This window comes from Crinia signifera, chromosome 3, assembly GCF_055691185.1.
Source record: "Crinia signifera chromosome 3, ASM5569118v1, whole genome shotgun sequence".
NCBI classification, from domain to species: Eukaryota; Metazoa; Chordata; class Amphibia; order Anura; family Myobatrachidae; genus Crinia; species Crinia signifera.
Window position 1 is genome coordinate 142,419,979 of NC_139219.1, and position 18,709 is coordinate 142,438,687.

At 40.8% G+C, this 18,709-nt stretch overlaps 1 protein-coding gene across 3 annotated transcripts in view; it reads right to left on the bottom strand.

The window, feature by feature from the left end:
• Positions 1-8,128: 8,128 nt before the first annotated feature.
• The window catches only part of PDE7B (phosphodiesterase 7B), a 345,772-nt gene continuing 335,191 nt past the window's right edge, over positions 8,129-18,709 (bottom strand). For all 3 annotated transcript variants that reach the window (XM_083176639.1, XM_083176640.1, XM_083176638.1), the window contains 2 exons: positions 14,525-14,605; positions 8,129-12,680 (listed from right to left, as the gene is read on the bottom strand). In XM_083176639.1, coding sequence (XP_083032765.1) covers positions 12,466-12,680; positions 14,525-14,605 — 296 coding nt within the window. In that variant the 3' untranslated portion in view covers positions 8,129-12,465. The remainder of the gene's footprint in view (positions 12,681-14,524; positions 14,606-18,709) is intronic.

Genomic DNA, 18,709 nt, shown 5'->3' on the forward strand with positions numbered 1-18,709 from the left:
TCTCTTTGAGGCCTGTCCCCTTGTTGCAAGCACACCATATCCACACACACACGCATGCACACACACCTGTAGCCTAACCCTCTCCATACACACACCTGTAGCCTAACCCTCTCCATACACACATCTGTAATCTGGTGAGGGTATGTGGTCACCCGGGAGGGGGAGGGAATGATATATAATGCGGGAGTATCCCCTCCCGCCCCCTCACGAGATCCCACCCCCATTAGGGCTGCTTTGAGAAATTTCCCAGGCTGGTTTAAAATCCCAATCCGCCCCTGGTCATGCACAAAGTTTGCCTTTTTAGGTCCAGTCTGTAACTGTGTAAATAAAGCCATTATAATTTAGTAATTCTGTTTGGAGCTTAAATATGTAGTAATCCACCCTGTATACTACTATGGTCAGAGCCGGCCATAGGCAAACTAGGCAATTGCCTAGGGCATTTGGAATGCCTAGGGGCACCAGCAGCTTCTGCTGATTAAAATGATATGCAGCATGCCTATATTCTTTGTGTGAGTGAGGCTGTATCTGCATATGTATTCATGGAAATCATTGTAACATAACATTCCGTATGCAGGTACAGCCACAGTCGCACACAGATTATAGGCATGCCACATATCAGTTTAATCATCGGAAGCTCCATGTGTGTCCTGGTCACATAACAATGCAAATAAGACAAATTTTCATCAAAAAAGGCGGTACTTGTTTCCTAGCACGGCCACAACGATCATAATCGCGGTCATCGGGGGTAAAATCGGGGCCATCGCAGTCATCGCATGCGCAAAAAATTCGGGTGCGATGGGCCAGACGCGATGCCCGCGATTTCCCCATAGAGAACAATGTTAAATGCCTCAATTTACCCGCGATGACCACGATTTCCCATAGGAAACAATGTGAAATGGCTCAATTTACCCAAATTATCATAGGAACAATGGTAAATGGGCCAAAAACACCCCTGAACATTGAAATGTCCCCCCAAAAGTAGTTTACGCCACCACGTGATCAACGTGAACCCGAAGCGTGGCGAGCGCAGCGAGCCCGCGAGGGGCGGCGGTACGCGTCCTCCGACCTTTTAATACCCCTACTATCCACTAGGGCGTGGAGTGAGAATAGAATAGTGTGGCGAGCGCAGCGAGCCACCGAGCCCGAAGCGTGGCGAGCGCAGCGAGCCCCGCGAGGGGAGGCGGATACCTGTGAAGCCCGTGAAGGGACGCGTTTACCTGTGAAGGTATCCGTGTCCCCTCGCGGGGCTCGCCACGCTTCGCGCTCGCCACACTATTCTATTCTCACTCCACGCCCTAGTGGATAGTAGGGGTATGAAAAGGTCGGAGGACGCGTACCGCTGCGCTCGCCATGCTTCGGGTTCACGTTCATCGCGGGGTGGCGTGAACTACTTTTGGGGGGACATTTCACTGGTCAGGGGTGTTTTTTGGGCTTTCTGGCCCATTTACCATGCTTCCCTATGATGATTTGGGTAAATTGACCCATTTAACATTGTTTCCTATGGGAAATCGGGGGCATCGCGGCTAAATTGAGGCATTTAACATTGTTCCCTATGGGGAAATCGCGGCCATCGCGGGTGGACCATTTAAGCATTTTTAGGCGCACACGACGCGACCGACCCGATTTTTCACTGTTTTCAATGCATTTCAATGGAAAAATCGGGGGCGTCGGTCGCGTCGCAGGCCACTAAAATTACCCCCGATGGCCAAGATTTGTGGCCGTGCTAGGAAACAAGTACCAAAAAGGCACCCAACGTTAGCAGAACTGGCCAGGAGCTGCATGGCCTATTGAGGCAAGATGTATGAGGAAACATCTGTATCCAAGCAGAGGCAGAGGTCACAGCGTTAGCAGCTGTGCGAGTGCTGTCTGCGGGTGGGTTGGTTGTGCAATAGTGTTCGGCATATGTGTAAGGGTATAAATGCATTAATAATGTGCAACGTACTGTATGTGTAACAGGCATTATGTGTGTCATTATGTGTATGGAGGGCATTAATAAAGGAGGGCATAATGTGTAAGGGGAATTATGTTTATATGGACATTAATAATGTGTGTCATGTGTAAGGGGCATTACTGTGTGGTATTATCAGGGGTGCAGAGAGAAAGTCTGATGGAAGGGCCCAGTGGGGGCCCCGGGCCTCTTCCCCTTAAGTGACAGTAGCAGCTGAAGCTCTTCTCCTCTGCCCAGCACACACTGCTTTGTGCTGGGTTGCAGTGTGGCCATGGAGGTGCTTAAAATACAATATTTTCTCAGGATTTTTTTCTAAGGGTATAATGTGAATAATGTGAGGAGTAATGTATATAAGGTAAAGTGGTACTACTGTGTGATGTAACGTGAATAAGGGACACCATTGCATGATATAATGTGAATAAAGTTGCACTACTGTGTGGTATAATTTGAATTGGGGGTACTATTGTGTGGCCATGCCCCTTCCCAGCAAGAACATACCCCTGTTTGGGCTGCGCACCGAATGTGTGCGCTGTTTCTATTTAAAATATTGCGGGCAGGGGCACCAAAATGATGACTGCTATGATGAGGGTTGATGGTGCTGGGAAAGGGGAGCAGGGTCAGAGGCGGAACTAGTGGCGGTGCTAGGGGGCACCAGCCAAAATCTTGCCTAGGGCATCAGTTAGGCTAGGGCCGGCTTTGATGGATTTATAACTCAGTGATTTGTAGAGAAATATTTGTGCATGTAAGTGAATGCACAATATAATATGTTTCCACTAGATATGTGCAGGTCCAGATTTACCCAGATCTCTTATTGGCTATCCACCTGTCACATGTTTTGGAGCAAAAACATGTGACAGCATATAGCCAATAAGATCCCGTTTTGAGATCTGGGTAAATCCGAACCATTTCTGCCATTTTTAATTCTGAAAGGAACTGCATTATTTGGGATGGCCTGTTATCACTCTCAACATTTAATGCTATAACCCCTTATTTAAGGAACTAAAATGATAAGCCCTTCATTTCAATAAGCACTTTATTAAGACTTTGGTACTTCAATAACCGAGAAACTTCCAAAAGCAATTAAATAAAACAATGTCTGATAGAGTCCTGTTTATATCTAAAACATCGGAATAAAGTAACACTAGAGGCTAGACTTACAATGTTGCCATTTAATAAAGTGGCCGATAATCAGCGGCTTAGACAAAAATCCCCTGGTCACGACAATAATAAGTTTAGTTCCTGGAATTTGTTTTATTTTCTTATTTTGTACATCTATGACAGTCACCGTTTGAGAGGCATCGGACATATTGTGTTTTGTTCTGGAACATATTAATTCACCTTTTGCTACTGTACACTCACAAGTGCCACGCGTTTTTCTATTCTATTTGTTTGTGACCTTCGCATCCTAAGAGTATTCTTTGCGGAGAAGTGTCTGTGCTTTGCTGTTTATATACATATATATATATACTGCGTGTTGGTGTCCGGCACTCCCCGCTTACAAGGTGCAATATAGCTGCCCGGGTGCCTTTCTCGTGGTATGCTGACCACAAATATTTTCTCCCAAAAAAGCAGGCGTCACTCCAGGTCTTTAGATGCAAAAAATCAAGTGGTTTATTACTTCCACGGTCTACGCCGTTTCGGGTATTAACCCTTCGTCAGGACCATAGGAAATCACAGCACTATTTTGCTGTGATTTCCTATGGTCCTGACGAAGGGTTAATACCCGAAACGGCGTAGACCGTGGAAGTAATAAACTTCACTTGATTTTTTGCATCTAAAGACCTGGAGTGACGCCTGCTTTTTTGGGAGAACATATATATATATATATATATATATATATATATTATTTTGTATACAGTACATTATTTTGATTATGTATACATTTTGTAAACTGCATAGACATATACATAGTTTTTTTCTACTTCAAATAAAGTAGATAAGGAAAGAGTGCATGCAAGAGGTATAGAGACAGTAGGTTTTTCATTTACAAGTGAATGTGATCAAAATTGCTTTTTTTCCAGGCAAAATAAGATGCCTTTTCAGCATAAAAAATGTTCTGAAAAAGTAGGCTTATACTCAAGAATATATGGTATTTGCACCTTCCACTAAATCCTGATGGCAGTTCTATTTTATTCTAACAATTTAAAAACTTTATTAAAAACAAATCTTAATTTACGTGCTAATATAAAACATTGCATGATAATATAATCCATGAAACACTGTTGATTAAAATAATAATGTAATTACAAGATCCCTTATAATTGAAAGCAATAAAAAAAAAACACCAGTGCTATTAAGTGTAAATGATAATACTACTTGCGTTAAATAGGATAGAAAACCATACCAAACACCAAACTAACCCGCACAATATATGAAACAGGACCATGATTGTACATAGAATCAATAAATGTATTACCACTGAATAAAGATTTGTCAGTCTGTAAGCTTTATGATAAAGATCTCATAGAAACATAGAATTTGACGGCAGATAAGAACCATTTGGCCCATCTAGTCTGCCCCTTTTTTTTACCCTTCAGGTAATCTCAACCCTTTTTAATCCTTATTTCTTTGTAAGGATATTCATATGCCTATCCCAAGAATGTTTAAATTGTTCTCCTATGAAATGATATCAGCCTGAGGATGGATCTAAATTAAATTGCTAAAATTGTTGATAATAGGGAGTGACCATTATTATACATCAAAATGAGCATTGTCACGAATATGGAATTCACATAGTGTTGTAAATGGAAAAACTGTTGAATGTGGACACTCACAGTGATATTAGCAGGACAGTGTCATCCTCGGGTGTCGGATGACTGGTCGACGGTCAGTATCCTGACGTCGGAATCCCGACTGCCGGTGCTCCAACTGGAAGGATCCCGACTCACAGGGGTATTCTCCCTTGAATTTAAACTCTATACAGAAACATATGGTGGCTACCTGTTACTCAATTTCTTCTTCCATATTCTAGAAAAAAATTGCCTGTTTTAACATTTGGAAATGGTCTCTGCCAAGATCAATAATGGCCTTCTAGGATATTAAAGGCAGAGGGTGAAATGTAATAGGATGAGAGATTCAGAAAGTGAGAGACTTGGTTAGAAATAATCAGTTTTTTTTAAAGTGGCAATCATTTACACTGCAAAATCAGTTCGATTATGAAGTGTAAACGATTGCCACTTTAAAAAAACTGGAGATTTTTTACCAAATCTCTCACTTTCTAAATCTCTCATCCTATTACATTTCACCCAGAGTCTCTATAAAATAAAAACATTATAAAATGGACTATAAATCTACTGATGTTATTCATTCTTTGATAAAGTCTCCAACACAATACTTTGATCCATGCTACACAAATCATTTATCAGTATATGTTTGTTTCAATCATGGTTGATAGCATTCAAAACCATGGTCTTTATTCCTTTTTTTATCGTTGTATTAAATGGTGGAAATTTTTTTTACCTGTGCCTGGTGTGGTTTTCTGCTCTATTGAACCCAAGTATAAATCTTATATATTTAGCCAGATCTGTTAATCATATGTGTGTGTATAACGCTGGGCGGAGGTACACAGTCACCGCCCAGTGTTATACACACAGAGTCCAGCACTCCGATCTGTCACTCATGCGTTACAGTCTGCAGTGGGGTGGTTGGCAAGATGGTGGCTGCCAACCACTGGCTTCTACCTTCCGCGGGACCTGCCACCCGCACCAGCCAGGTGACAGTGTGCTGTGGTAGCCCCAGGGGGAGCAGGCCTGCCAGGCTATCCCCGGGTGGGGGCTCCGGCCCGGGAGCGGCCGCCGCGGGGTGCCGGACCAAAGTTCCAGCAGGCGGCAGTTAGAAATTGAGGCCCCAGCTCCCGGATGGCAGGTAGGCCCCAAATGACAGGAGTGTGTTTAACATTCCCCGGCTCTGCGTCAGCGACCCGCCGGCTCCAGAGGGGACTGGTTGCAGTGATGTCGGGAGGTTGTGAGGGCAGGAGGGGCACAGAGGGCAGCAGAAGAGGGAGTTTGTGGGGTATTGGGGCAGGAGCTCAGGAAAGTTGCCTGGTGTCCTCTTCCACCACAACCACTGACCGCACAGTCGTGCGGAGAAGCCACTTCTCAGCCAGAACATGAGGGAGGCCAAGCACAGAGTACGGAAGTTGTATCGCCACCTGCACCGCATCCCTTCCCGGCAGCATTTCCATCCCCCCACCACCGCCCCCTTCTTCCGGGAGGTTCTCTGCCTGCAAACAACCCCTCCCACCTGCATATCCAGCCGAACACCCCCCCTCTCCCGCCAGCATCTCCGCACGCATCCCCCCGCCACCATCTCCACCCGGACCACACCCTCCCACCAGCATCTCCGCAGGCCCCACCCTCCACAACATCTCCACCCACTACCCCCCCAACATATCCCACCAGCATCACTGCTCACCCCCAACACCGGCCATCACCTCCACCAAACATCTCCACCTGCAACACCACATCCCATCACCATCTCCCCCAGCACAAGCCCACCCCCCTAATCTCACGACAGCATCTCCACCCGCACACTGTACGCCACCCCCCACGGAAGCTCACGAGAGTATCCATGTCCGCACCCCCTGCAATCTCAAGCCAGCATAACACACCCACATACAATTACAATGAACATTAAAGTGCCTTTCTCTCCCACCAGTGTCCCTAGCACCTCCATAATAGGGATGCCCATCAACCAGTAATGATTTGCAATCATCAATGGTTTATGGCAAGCAGTGCTGACATCTGCAACGATGCCCATCCCTACTCCTCAATCCCCTAGCAGCATCCCCTGATACTCCCCCACCCCCAGGCACCTACCCCACACATAACAAAGTACCCTCACCCACGCAATAAATGCGTTCACAGGTTAAGGGGGCGCAGCCCCTTACGCCGGTGTGAAGAGCACCCATAGGGCGCGATGAATCACCTAGTATGTATATACTTTATTAACGAAGAATCAGTTTTCAGCAAATACTGGGAATTCAACAATGTAGACTTATGTTTGGCAAGTTATATATTTTCATTTAAAATATTTCATTTACTTTTCTTAAAATCAATGAATGTAATAAGAGACAGCAATATTTAAATTACTCCACTTCATGAATGTAATTATCTTTTGATGAAATGTAATGTCAAATTTTTTTCGTAGAAATGTTTGTAAATTACTGTAGAAATATATATGTTCAAAGCTGTCTGTGTCGCAATGTGGACTAGTCCATATGTTTAAATCTAATCTACTAAACCACTCATTAAAAAAAATTATCTGCAGGCAAAATACATTTTCAAAGCAAAATAATTACATACCTTCTGATTTGGAATTTCTACAAATGCACAGTATTGTTACCTCAGATGTATCACACCACTGAAATCAATGGGACATACCTTACAACATAACCCATTTCAATCAACACAACATGTTTTATTTCCATTCTTCTAACCCAATTTTTTTTAAGGTTAAGCAGAGACTTTTGCTGAATTAATGCTTGGATATGAATTCACAATTTAAATACTGTATGCAAGCCTGTGTATATTTTTCTTTAAACCATTTTGGCAAAATTGCTGTGTGAGGGGGGGTTTACATGGCTATCTGCAGAAACCTTTCCTTTCTGTTGTTCCCATGAGACTGTAACATGTTGTCTCATTCAGAGACAGTCAGTCACTAAGCTCCTCAATGTTCAGATGATCGTGAAAAGGTGCATATGGTTTTTCGATATGCACTTTCTGAAGCATCTCTGCTTAATACATTGCAAAAAGTAGATGCAGCAAATGACCAAATTCCCTGGCCAGGCTAAAGTTTTACAATAATTCACCGATTAGTATTCAATCACGGGTGTTTTCATTTTCGTTAATGCTGTTTCACTTTTTTTTAGGACGAATATGTGAATTTGGACAATTTCGCCCATCATGTTTTTCACTGATGCCGGATTTCTCACCAAGACAAAAGAATCAGCGCTGGGATTGAATAAGGAGAGTCGAATTTGCCCGAAAAATTTGCCCATGAATGAATACCCCCCATAATGTATAATCAGTGTGAGAGTAATTTGATGTGTGGTAATATCCACAAGCATCACTTTACAAACTTTTTAACAACTGCAAAGAAAGGTAAAATATAATTTTGTAGACTAAAGCAATTATGGAAAATTCTATATCTGTATTAATAATAATTTACAAATTTCATTACTGAAAAAAAACAATACTTTTTTATTTATAAAAAGACATGTTATTAGATGCGAAACATATAAAGCTCAATGGAATATGCTGTCGCTATATAAGTAACTGGTAGTAATAATAGTAGTTATTTTTGGCAACTGAAACTATTACTCTACAAATCAAAATGGTCAAATATGATATATTTATTTTGTAGTGAGTTTGTTGAAACACTTTTAGCCTTCTGTGTATTAAATTGCTAGACATACATAAATCTCTACTCTTAACATTTACCTGCTGAGCTGTTGGTCATCACAAACTTAGAAAAATCAGTCTGGTAATTAGTTACACCATGATTATTTTATGTTTTTCATACTATAGCTTGGAGAGACATAGCGGTATTCAATGCCACCGGAGAGGGAGTTTATTCTGCGAGGATGGCTTGTTTTCAGTGAGGAAAACAAGCAATCCCCCCGTCTAACACCCGTATTCGCCGTATTCTATGTTCTGGGGAAATCCTCAGAACAGCGAGGTTTGCCAGATATACAGCGAGCCCGCTGCATATAGTGGCAAGCCTCGTCGTTTTGATGGCTGCACTCGCCGTTTCCACCTCGCAGGAAAGAACCAGCAACCTGGAAAAGGTGAGGGGGGCAGTTGAATACTGACCCGCAAGTTATCGGTACTTCTCGCCGTCATAGCTCACCCTTTGGCACTGAATATATCCCATAGAGTACCAATCAGCTCCTATCTAAAATGTTAATAAGCTCCTAACTAACATGTTACAAGCGGTGTTTCCACAATGACAGGAGCTGATTAGTTGGAACTTCTTCTCCAAGCTTTGACAAGTCTACCCCATTATTCTCTCACAATCTCCAGCATAATAGCTGTTGGTGCACTACACATAACCGCATACTATACCTGGGGCTGATGAAGCATTATGTGGGTGCTTCTGTAGTGTCTAATACAATAGTTTATCATAAAGCAAGATACTTTAGAAGATAATATCATGCTTAATAATCCTAATTGTTCATATTCATTTATGTTTTTCTTCATGAGGCATTCACTGATTAAGGTGAAAAATCAATAAAAAAAAAACAATTATTTTGTATGCTGTTCTATAGCTAAAATGACCAGTCCAAGTTAATGTGGCAAATATGATCATCCAGTTTTTAAATTTCACATGTCCAATTTACAATTCTTCATAATGAATCATTTTTCCTCCTACTTCATGCGTCATATAATGGGCCTAATTATGGTTTGTAAGTAAAGAAAAATAGCAATCAACCGGGCAAAACCATGCTGCACTGCAAGTGGAGCACATGTAACATGCAGAGACTTATATTTGGGTGTTGTGTTCAAACAGAAACCTAAATTGCAATTTAAAAATAAAGCCCTCTAACCTGGGTGGGCTTCATGCAAAATCAGCCAGTATTTATCCTGCACAGAAAAATTATAAATGTATTTTCTCCCCTTGCAACATAGTTTGCTCCAGAGAAAACTTTACTATTTTTGCTTTAATTGCAAACATGAATCAAGCCCAAAGCATGTAAGCATGCCCTTTGCAATACACATTCTCAGCAAATGCAGAATGAAGTAAAAAAAAAAGTGCAATCCATAATTATATCTCCTACAGCTCTACAGCAATTTCAATTTACAATTTCAGACAACCCATATCATTTAAAGGTGTTCTTATCAACAGAAGTAGAAACGCTGGAGTATTTTTATTTTTTAGACTGCAAGAATGTTTTAACAGTGTTTTATAAAATCTATTTTATACCATGATTGGGTGGGGGATGGTGTGTGTGTGTGTGTGTGTGTGTGTGTGTGGGGGGGGGGGGGTAAAGTAAAACCCCACCCAAATCTAATTCTCTCTGTACAAGTTATTTCTGCCCCACCTGTAGTGCACATGGTTTTGTCCTTTTGAGAAGGGATTTGCCTTTGCAAGTGAACCAGAATAACCCCCCATGTGTATGATATAGTACAAAATTATTTTATCATCCAAACAACACAGGTAGAACGAACTAAGTCAATGAGATGCACACATTTCTGAAAATGAAGTCAAGATGTCTGAATAAAATACATATACATGTATGCTATAACCACCTCAAGCTAAAATTAACCAGAAAACGTGTATAAATTTGATAGTAAAACAACTTGACACATGATATACAAAATGGTATACAGTGGGTACATTGAACAACAATGCAGACAGATTTTTTGGATGATTTCTATCATATAGAAGGCAAAAGAAGTTGAACAGAATAGTTAAGTAGCCTGTGAATGAAAGGTGCTTTATTAAATGTCTCCTCAGAATTAGACTAACAAATACATGTTCCTAATATACATTAAAAATTAAAGGACTATTAAAGATATTTAAAATATATTTTTTTAAATAAATCTCTGTATTCCTAAAATGTTCTCCTTACTCTTGTTTATTTGCCTATCGGCAAGCTTGCGGTATTCACTGCTTAGCCCTCTACAAGTCTATAGAAAGAAAGGGTGGGCAGAGTTTATGATAGAAACTATGTTCAGTTGCTATTATATGATGGCAGGATGCCACAAGGATGTTCTACTCCTGCTGTGTCTCTTGAAGTAGTAGCTACACAGTGCCTAATGGTATTGGAGCTGCTGTGTCTCTTGGAGAAGTAGTGCCTAATGTATTGGAAGTGCTGTGGTTCATGGTGCCTAATCGTATTGGAGTAGTAGTCGCACAGTGCCTAATAGTATTGGAGGTGCTCTGTCTCTTGGAAGCAGCCACACAGAGCATTATAATATTAGACGTACTGAGTGTCACATGGTATATAGTTGCACAAGGTGCATGATGAGAATTCTGTACTCATTTTATTGTTGACTTTGAGTGCTAAAAAATATTACTTAGGTCAACATTTTATTAACATTTCCAAAATGAATATTGCTATTCAAGGTCAGAAGCTGTTCTAGATTGGATTTGTTTAAGGTCTGTTTCCACTGGGGATTACCAGTGGAAACAGTTCCAACTACAGTGATATTTAAAGATATATCCCCTATTAGTAAATAATTAATTTTGTGGAGGGTTATGAAGTACAACAATGCAAACAATCTGTAGTGCCTCATAACTAACATTGCACGGCAGTGGAGCACTTTCACTAGACCAAAGCAATCAATCAAACTCACCGACCATGTCTAATGTAAACTGGACAGATAAAAATGAATTGCGCAAAGACAAGAGCTGTGAATATGTGCAAATTTGTACCGAAAGGCATTATTAATAAATGAGCCCTACTGTCCGGTTTCGTAGTGAATATTAGAATAGAAACGGTGGAGAATTGACAAAGGCATTTGTGAACTATGTGGAAAATATTCATACATGACAATTTAAAATTTAAGGCTTTAAAATGAGCATTCTTTTAGAAATAGTCTATGTACTATATTTACAGATGCTATTATATATATATATTTATATATATATATATATATATATATATATATATATATATATGTTAAAGAGTAACAGTATTCTGTTCACAGTGCCAATATCTTTACAGGTAGCAGTTAAATCACAAAGCATCAGTATTTTGGCATGGGGATCAGTAGCTACACAGAAAACAGTGTAGATGCAAAAATACACCTGTTGCAATTACATCTATAAACCCTCTGCTTACCGACGGTGCACTGGCCATGTGTAGATAAAGGCAAAACAGGACCAGCCAATAGTTTATGTAGCCAATGCTTTCATTTTGCAGAGAGAAACACACTACTTTTTACATCCAAAGTGGTGTGAAAACATTCAAAAGTGTCTGTACATTTGTAGGGTAGTTTGGGTAGTGCTTCATTCAAATTTACATTTTGTTCTGCTCTAGAGAATATAAAATGTAAAAATAAAAAAAGAATATCTTGTATGTGATCTTTTAGATAATATTACAAAGTTGTTTACTCAGACAAATCTCTTCTGAGTCCAGTTGATGCTGGTGTTTGTTTTGTGGTTCTGTATTTACGCTTGTCGTTGGTACACCAGATGTTGGGGTAGCTGCACTAAGCTCTGAAAAGTAGTCTAAAAGTGCTATATGCTGCTACATGACTCTGGATATGGCATATTCTAGTTGCAAAGTCCATCCAGGAATATATCAACCTCATTTGTCATCAGTCAGTTTTGATCACTGGAAATAAGGGATGCTGGGCTTGCTCAAATTCAGATAACAAAGGCTGATATATTAGAAATACCAGAGTGAGCAGTAGATAGTCATCACTATCCAGATAACTATACTCTGCTTTATTCTCATCCTCCATAAACCTGTTGTGAAAAGCAACAACAGCCCACCTGAGCTTTATAGGAATCCCACTTCACTGAAAGCAGCAAAGAAAAGGACAGCAATGCTACAGCGAAGACCGTCACTAGGGGGCTCCACCTTCACTGATCTTTTGGTCTTCTTTGCTTTCGGTCACTGGTCCCAAGCGATCACTGCTCTTGCTTCGCTGCCTGTGTAACAGGGCTCTCCACTTGGATTTATTCTTCCTGAGGTGATTTAGCATATTTACAGATAGAGGAGTGTCTCCGGTAAATCTTGCCCACTCCACAAACAATGGCTCTGCAATGTAGGTTATGAAGCCTTTGGAAAATTAAAGAGAAATATTTTAGTTTACATGGAAAATAGCATGAAAAAGAGCTCAAGAAAGCACAATTTTTTTTTTTTTTAGGGGGGGGGGGATTTTTAAACAACATGGTAGTGTAGTAATTTGTTTCTCACAGCACCTAGGTCATAAGCTCAATTCCTCACAATGGGTCTGTCAGAGGGCCTGACTCAGAACTGATTGCTGCTCCATACCTCCCAACTTGTGTCCGGATGAAATAGGGACACTCGCCCGAAAAGGGGGCGGGGTGTATGCAAATGAGGGCGCGGCTTATGCTAATTAGCCGCGACCTCATTTTCATACGAGAATAGACGCTGTGCGCATGCGCACAGCGTCTATTCTACTAGATTGGGGGGTCTCCCAACTGCCACCCCCCGCAGCGGGACAATGCCTGCCGCGGGTGGGACGTCGGGACAGGACCCGAAAATCGGGACTGTCCCGACGGAATCGTGACAGTTGGGAGGTATGCTGCTCTGCAATACTGCAGAGCACTGCGATCTGATCGCCACTTGGCCAGAGTGAACTGGCACCATGCAAGGCTTGCGAAAATTACGGCGAATAGCTGCGAATCCATTCGCAACTCACTCACCCTCTAATGAGTTTCCCTGTCTGTGCGTAACCCAGAACCTACTTTGCATGTTTGATAGAAACAGGCTGAAAGCCAGAGACTATGAAAACACTTGGGCACACTCTGCTCCCACTCTGTTTCCCCAGATACTGGGCAGGTGGCACCCACAAGTGGCAGCTTCCTGTTAACCAACTTGTGTACAGCTAGAAATAGAAAAAAACACGCAAATGTTATCGCTATGTGGACTCGCGCATGCACGCTGCAAATTCACACAACAGCAATCAGCAAGGGCTTAACTCCCATAGGTGCAAGGGGTGCAGCTGCTATGGGGCTCAGAGCTGAAGAGGACCCATAGCCCCTTCAGCTATGGGGCCCCTTCTAAGTAATACTACTAAGTAATATTACTAACTAAGTAATATGTTTTACATACATTTATCACCATCAGGTGATAAACTGGGGGCCTTTTAAACTTTTGCTATGGGGCCTATGAATATCTAGTTACACCCCTGGCAATAAGGTCTGAATAGGCCAGAGTTACCACCACCACCCGTCTGGATATTAAGACTGAAGTCCAGATGGGTGGTGTTTCCGGACTATACTATGTTCGGGAATAGGCAGCTAGTAGTGTTAACCCTAGAATGACCCCCAGTAGGAGTGTACATGGGTTTAAACATACTCCAAACACAGAGGTTGTAGGTTAGATAACCCTTGTTTCTCTACTCCAACAATGCAGGAACTGATATCCTCTATATAGCACTGAATAAATTGGTCACACTTTATAATTAAATGACTATACTAATACTTATATTATCAAAAATAATCTGCTAGGGAGCAACAATACAATTAACTTATTCCATAAGCTAATGCAAGTTTTACTGTGTTGATGCATGATATTCCATCCAGGTATAATATGTTCCTTCCTTGGAGGTTTGGTACAAAAAAAAAAAAAAGATGTGAAAAATCCATCTAGCATTTAGAAAGATTTTTTTTTTTGTTAGATTACATTATCCTACTGTCTGATGTTAGAGAACCAGAAATGCAACTAAGATTAGTATGTTTTTTTCCAAATTTTTATTGTCAAATGTGAGCTACAAAACATTTACATTACAAATTCAAAGAAAATTCAGATTTAACACTTTTACAAATGTTGTAAACCGGGGTTGGTATTAATACAGCACACGTGTGTGGGGGTTTCGAGATATATATATATATATATATATAAATAAACATACCAAAGAGTTTGGAGGCACTTACCAACTTGTATACTAGGAATTAAATCCTTCTGCTGATTGCAAAGCGGACTTATTTCTAGGCCAAACTTGCGTTCAAGGTCTCCTGGGAAACAGACAAAACAAAACCTTGAGTTTATTTCTTAGCCATTACCTTACTAACTGGATGCATGCACGTTGGAGATGTGTCCTTATACACCTAAGAATAAATCATATGGCATGAGACAGCAAATTTGTTAAGTATGTGTCCACAGAATTAGATAAAAACCATACACTGTAACCTAGAGACAACAGGCTGCAATTTTAACAGCAAAGAAATTGTTCTTATACACATACAAGGGCCTGCTTGAGAGGTGGACTCAAATGGTGCAGTGAGAAAAAATAAAAGCCTCGGGATGCATCTTGTATAAAAAGGCACCTGTCTGAGGATGGCATGCCCCCAATACAAAGGTGGCATGCCCCCGTTTTGAAGAGCGTACCTCATCTAAATGCCTCCAGGGGCACCTTGACCAGGATCACAGTCGCAGCACATGAGCAGTGCAGTAATGGTGCATGAATAGTCCCAAGGACATTTATAATTGAATCAGGATTGTGTGGGGCCTGAATCAGTAGAAGCTGATTGGTTGCTATGGCAAACATGTACACTTCTGTAAACCCGTACTTTGGCAAATATACCTCCCAGGGTGCACAGCATTAGAAAGACCTACAGATTATTTTGTGCTACACACCTTTTAAGTACAAAAATAAGAAAATATGGGGCAGATGTATAAAGCTTTAACAAGAGATAATGCAAGGGTGATAAGGAGAGATAAACGTCCAGCCAATCACATCCTAACTGCTATGTTACAGCCTGTGTTTTAAAAAAGTCAGTAAGGAGCTGATTGGCTGGACATTTATCTCTCTTTATAGAATAGAATAGAATAATAGAATAGAATAAACTTTATTGGCCATGTATGCTTGCGCACACTAGGAATTTTTTGTGGATTTACAGTGCAGCATCAAGCAGGGATGAAGGGGGGGGGGGGGGGGGGGCAGGGGGAGAAGGCATTACATACATCAATCTTGCATTTATCTCTTGCTAAGGCTTAATACATCTGCCCCTATGTTTGTTCTGGTGAAAAAAAACAAGATAAGAATGTGATTAAATTTCTTATACAGAATGTTTTTTGAATATATTACATCGGACATACTTGTTGCCCCAACTTCATATTTAATGTGACTGATTGATAACCACTTATACCTTCCGCTGTGGTTCCCAAAGGGCAGAGTTGTACCATTGCTTGTGGGAATGTCCAATAGTTCAGGGATACCCTATCCAACACTTAGGGCCTTATTCTAGTTCACCCTTTCTGACAAAATCTTTCTTATATGGACAAAACCATGTGCACTGCAGGTGGGGCAGATGTAACTTGTGAAGAGAGAATTAGTGAGATCTATATTGCAGTGTAAAAATAAAGCAGCCAGTATTTTCCCTGCACAGAAACAAAATAATGCACCCAAATCTAATTCTCTCTGCACATTTTACATCTGCCCCCCTGCAGTGCACATGGTTTTGTCTATCTAAGAAGGATTTTGTCAGAAAGAGTGAACTAGAATAAGGCCCTTAGTGTCTAACTTCCCCTTAACCTCTGAATGGGCAATATTTGTCATTATGCCAGCGGGGACCCGAGTGACACAAGGAGTTAGAAAACTACTGATCATTTTATCAGCAGCTGCCAAGAAATGTATTCTTCGGCTTTGACTACACCCTACCGCTCCTCCATTCTCCCTTTTTTCAAACAAATTATTGCATATTTTTAGGATGGAATGGCTCGAAGCTTTATTATAGAAAGAAAAAATTACCAAATTTTTTTTTTCAAAACTTGAGAAAGTAATGTCTCATTCACTAAAGGAACAGATTGGGAAATGTTTCCAAAACACATTATGGTATGAAACATGGGTCTATGCATAAGACCTCCAAATTCAATGACTACCAGCTGATTCGGAACTTATTTCATCCATATGTGACAATACTGGTTGTGGTGGTATGGTGGTGGCAGCTGGCTCAGGCCCTTCATATGATTCTTTTTGTATATTTTTCTGTGTATTTGTGAATTCTTCCAAACAAAGTTTACTCTTATACCATAACATTGTTATGCTATACTCTAATATTTGAGAAAAAATATTTATTGAAATATGAGCACAATATGTTTATACTGTTTTGACTTGTTATGCTTCAATAAAAGAAAGTTATTAAATAGAATGTAACTCAATGGGTCATTGAGAGACCACTCTGAAGTATACTACACATCATTTTTGCAGATTATTAAATTTAACTAGTTACTAAATATTGGTTTGGAAATACAATAAAAAGCAAACTATGAAAGTAGAACAGAAATCTAAAAACAATTGAAATAGAAATCAGGATTTACTGACTTTTCTTGATGCTAGAAAAAGCAATCAAATAACGATTAGGATCAGTAGCCTAATGCCACCTTCCTATTGCATCTGAAGTCAGGAGCTAGTGCAATACTTTGTGCAGGACATTTCATCATGATCACACTGGCACAGGGACCTATGTTGGACTGATACATCCCATGCCACCTTGTGATAGTTTCAGTAGAACACCAGTGACATAATCAACTGTAATTTTCTGCCAGGGTCAGAGCCTCTATACCCTCACAAAAATGACCATGCCAAAATCCAAGTTGGCTGTGGATAGAGGTGGCCAGCAGGGGCGATTGATACTGTAATGTCATTTTTCTAGATGCAAAGCTCATGCAATAAAATCTTCCATTTCCAGCTTTTGCTTCCCCATTGCACATGTACCATAATTAAGTAATATAAACATGGAATATAAAAGTGGGCAGATCTCATAAATACCATTCTCAAGCAGCCCCAGAAACAGAAATGATTAGTGTCTTCAAGAACTTATTGTTAAAGTCTGTATGTCCCAGGTAGGACTGAAACCTCAGTGGATTTCCCATTAAATAGAACTTCTTGAAAACTGTTGCATGCACCCCTCATTTGCACTGCTTGAATTTTAGACAGATGTCCATATAATTTACAGTGAATCGAAGATAATTTGACTTTGCTGCATCCATCTCTGAATTCACCCCAGTCTCTATACCAACAGACAAATGAAAAGACTAGTGAAGAAGGCTCTCAGTCTATCTTGCAATCATCTGTAATAATCTTGTAGCCTTCTTTGACAATCAAACTTCACACATCCCTAGTTGGAGTTTGCAGCAGCTGAAGAATAGCCGAATATGGACCCTGTACATTGTGACTAGACAGAGGGAACATACGTCCTATTCAGAGTCCATATATCCCACAGAGATCCAGGAATCTTCTATTGTATTGTTGTGTCCTAGATCTGTGCTTATTTTTCAGTAGTCTGCTGAAGATACTGGTGGTGCTGCTATCTTCGCGTTGCCAAATAGTGGTTGAAGCCACTGGGGGACATTTTCTGTGTTTGTTTCATCTTAAGTGCATCCTTCCAGCATCCAGGTTTAGCCAGTGTATGCTGCATGTGTGAGTCACCCAATGCACTGGAGTGGTGGGCCTCATGCACTTCCATTTAATACTTAAAACTAAAAAATCTGTATTTCCATGATTATTTGGAGAAGCTTATGGCATTCAGCTCCCATTGTAAGCTTGTTAAGTTTATGGCATCTACTGTTATAAAAGAAAGAACTTTTTTAGTATGCCATGATGCGCTCACTTGCTATTCCATGAAATCACCAACTCACCCATGAGCGTATATACCAAAATAATGGCATGGAATTTCAAGTGTTAGCAGTGCAGTGTGTAAAGCAGGCATTCCCAACCACGGTCCTCAAGGTACACCAACAGTGCAGGTTTTAGTGATATCCAGGCTTGAGAACAGGTGACTTAATTAGTACCTAAGTGATTCCGATTAATCCATCTTTGCTGAAGCCTGGATATCACTAAAACCTGCACTGTTGGTGTGCCATGGGGACCGTGGTTGGGAATGCCTGGTGTAAAGGAATGTAAGGTGCACACTGTGTTCATTGTTTCCACATACTATAGATCTCGCTTTCCTATGCCTCACAAAACAGGTGATAAGTCAATTGTTTTAAAACCCACCAACTATTGTTTTGCTGTTTTTATTTATCATGCTGACACTAAAGGTACCCGTACACAAGTGCGAAAAATCAGATGAAAGGTGACCAAAGCCCATCCCAATCCTGTGCACATCGCATTGGAG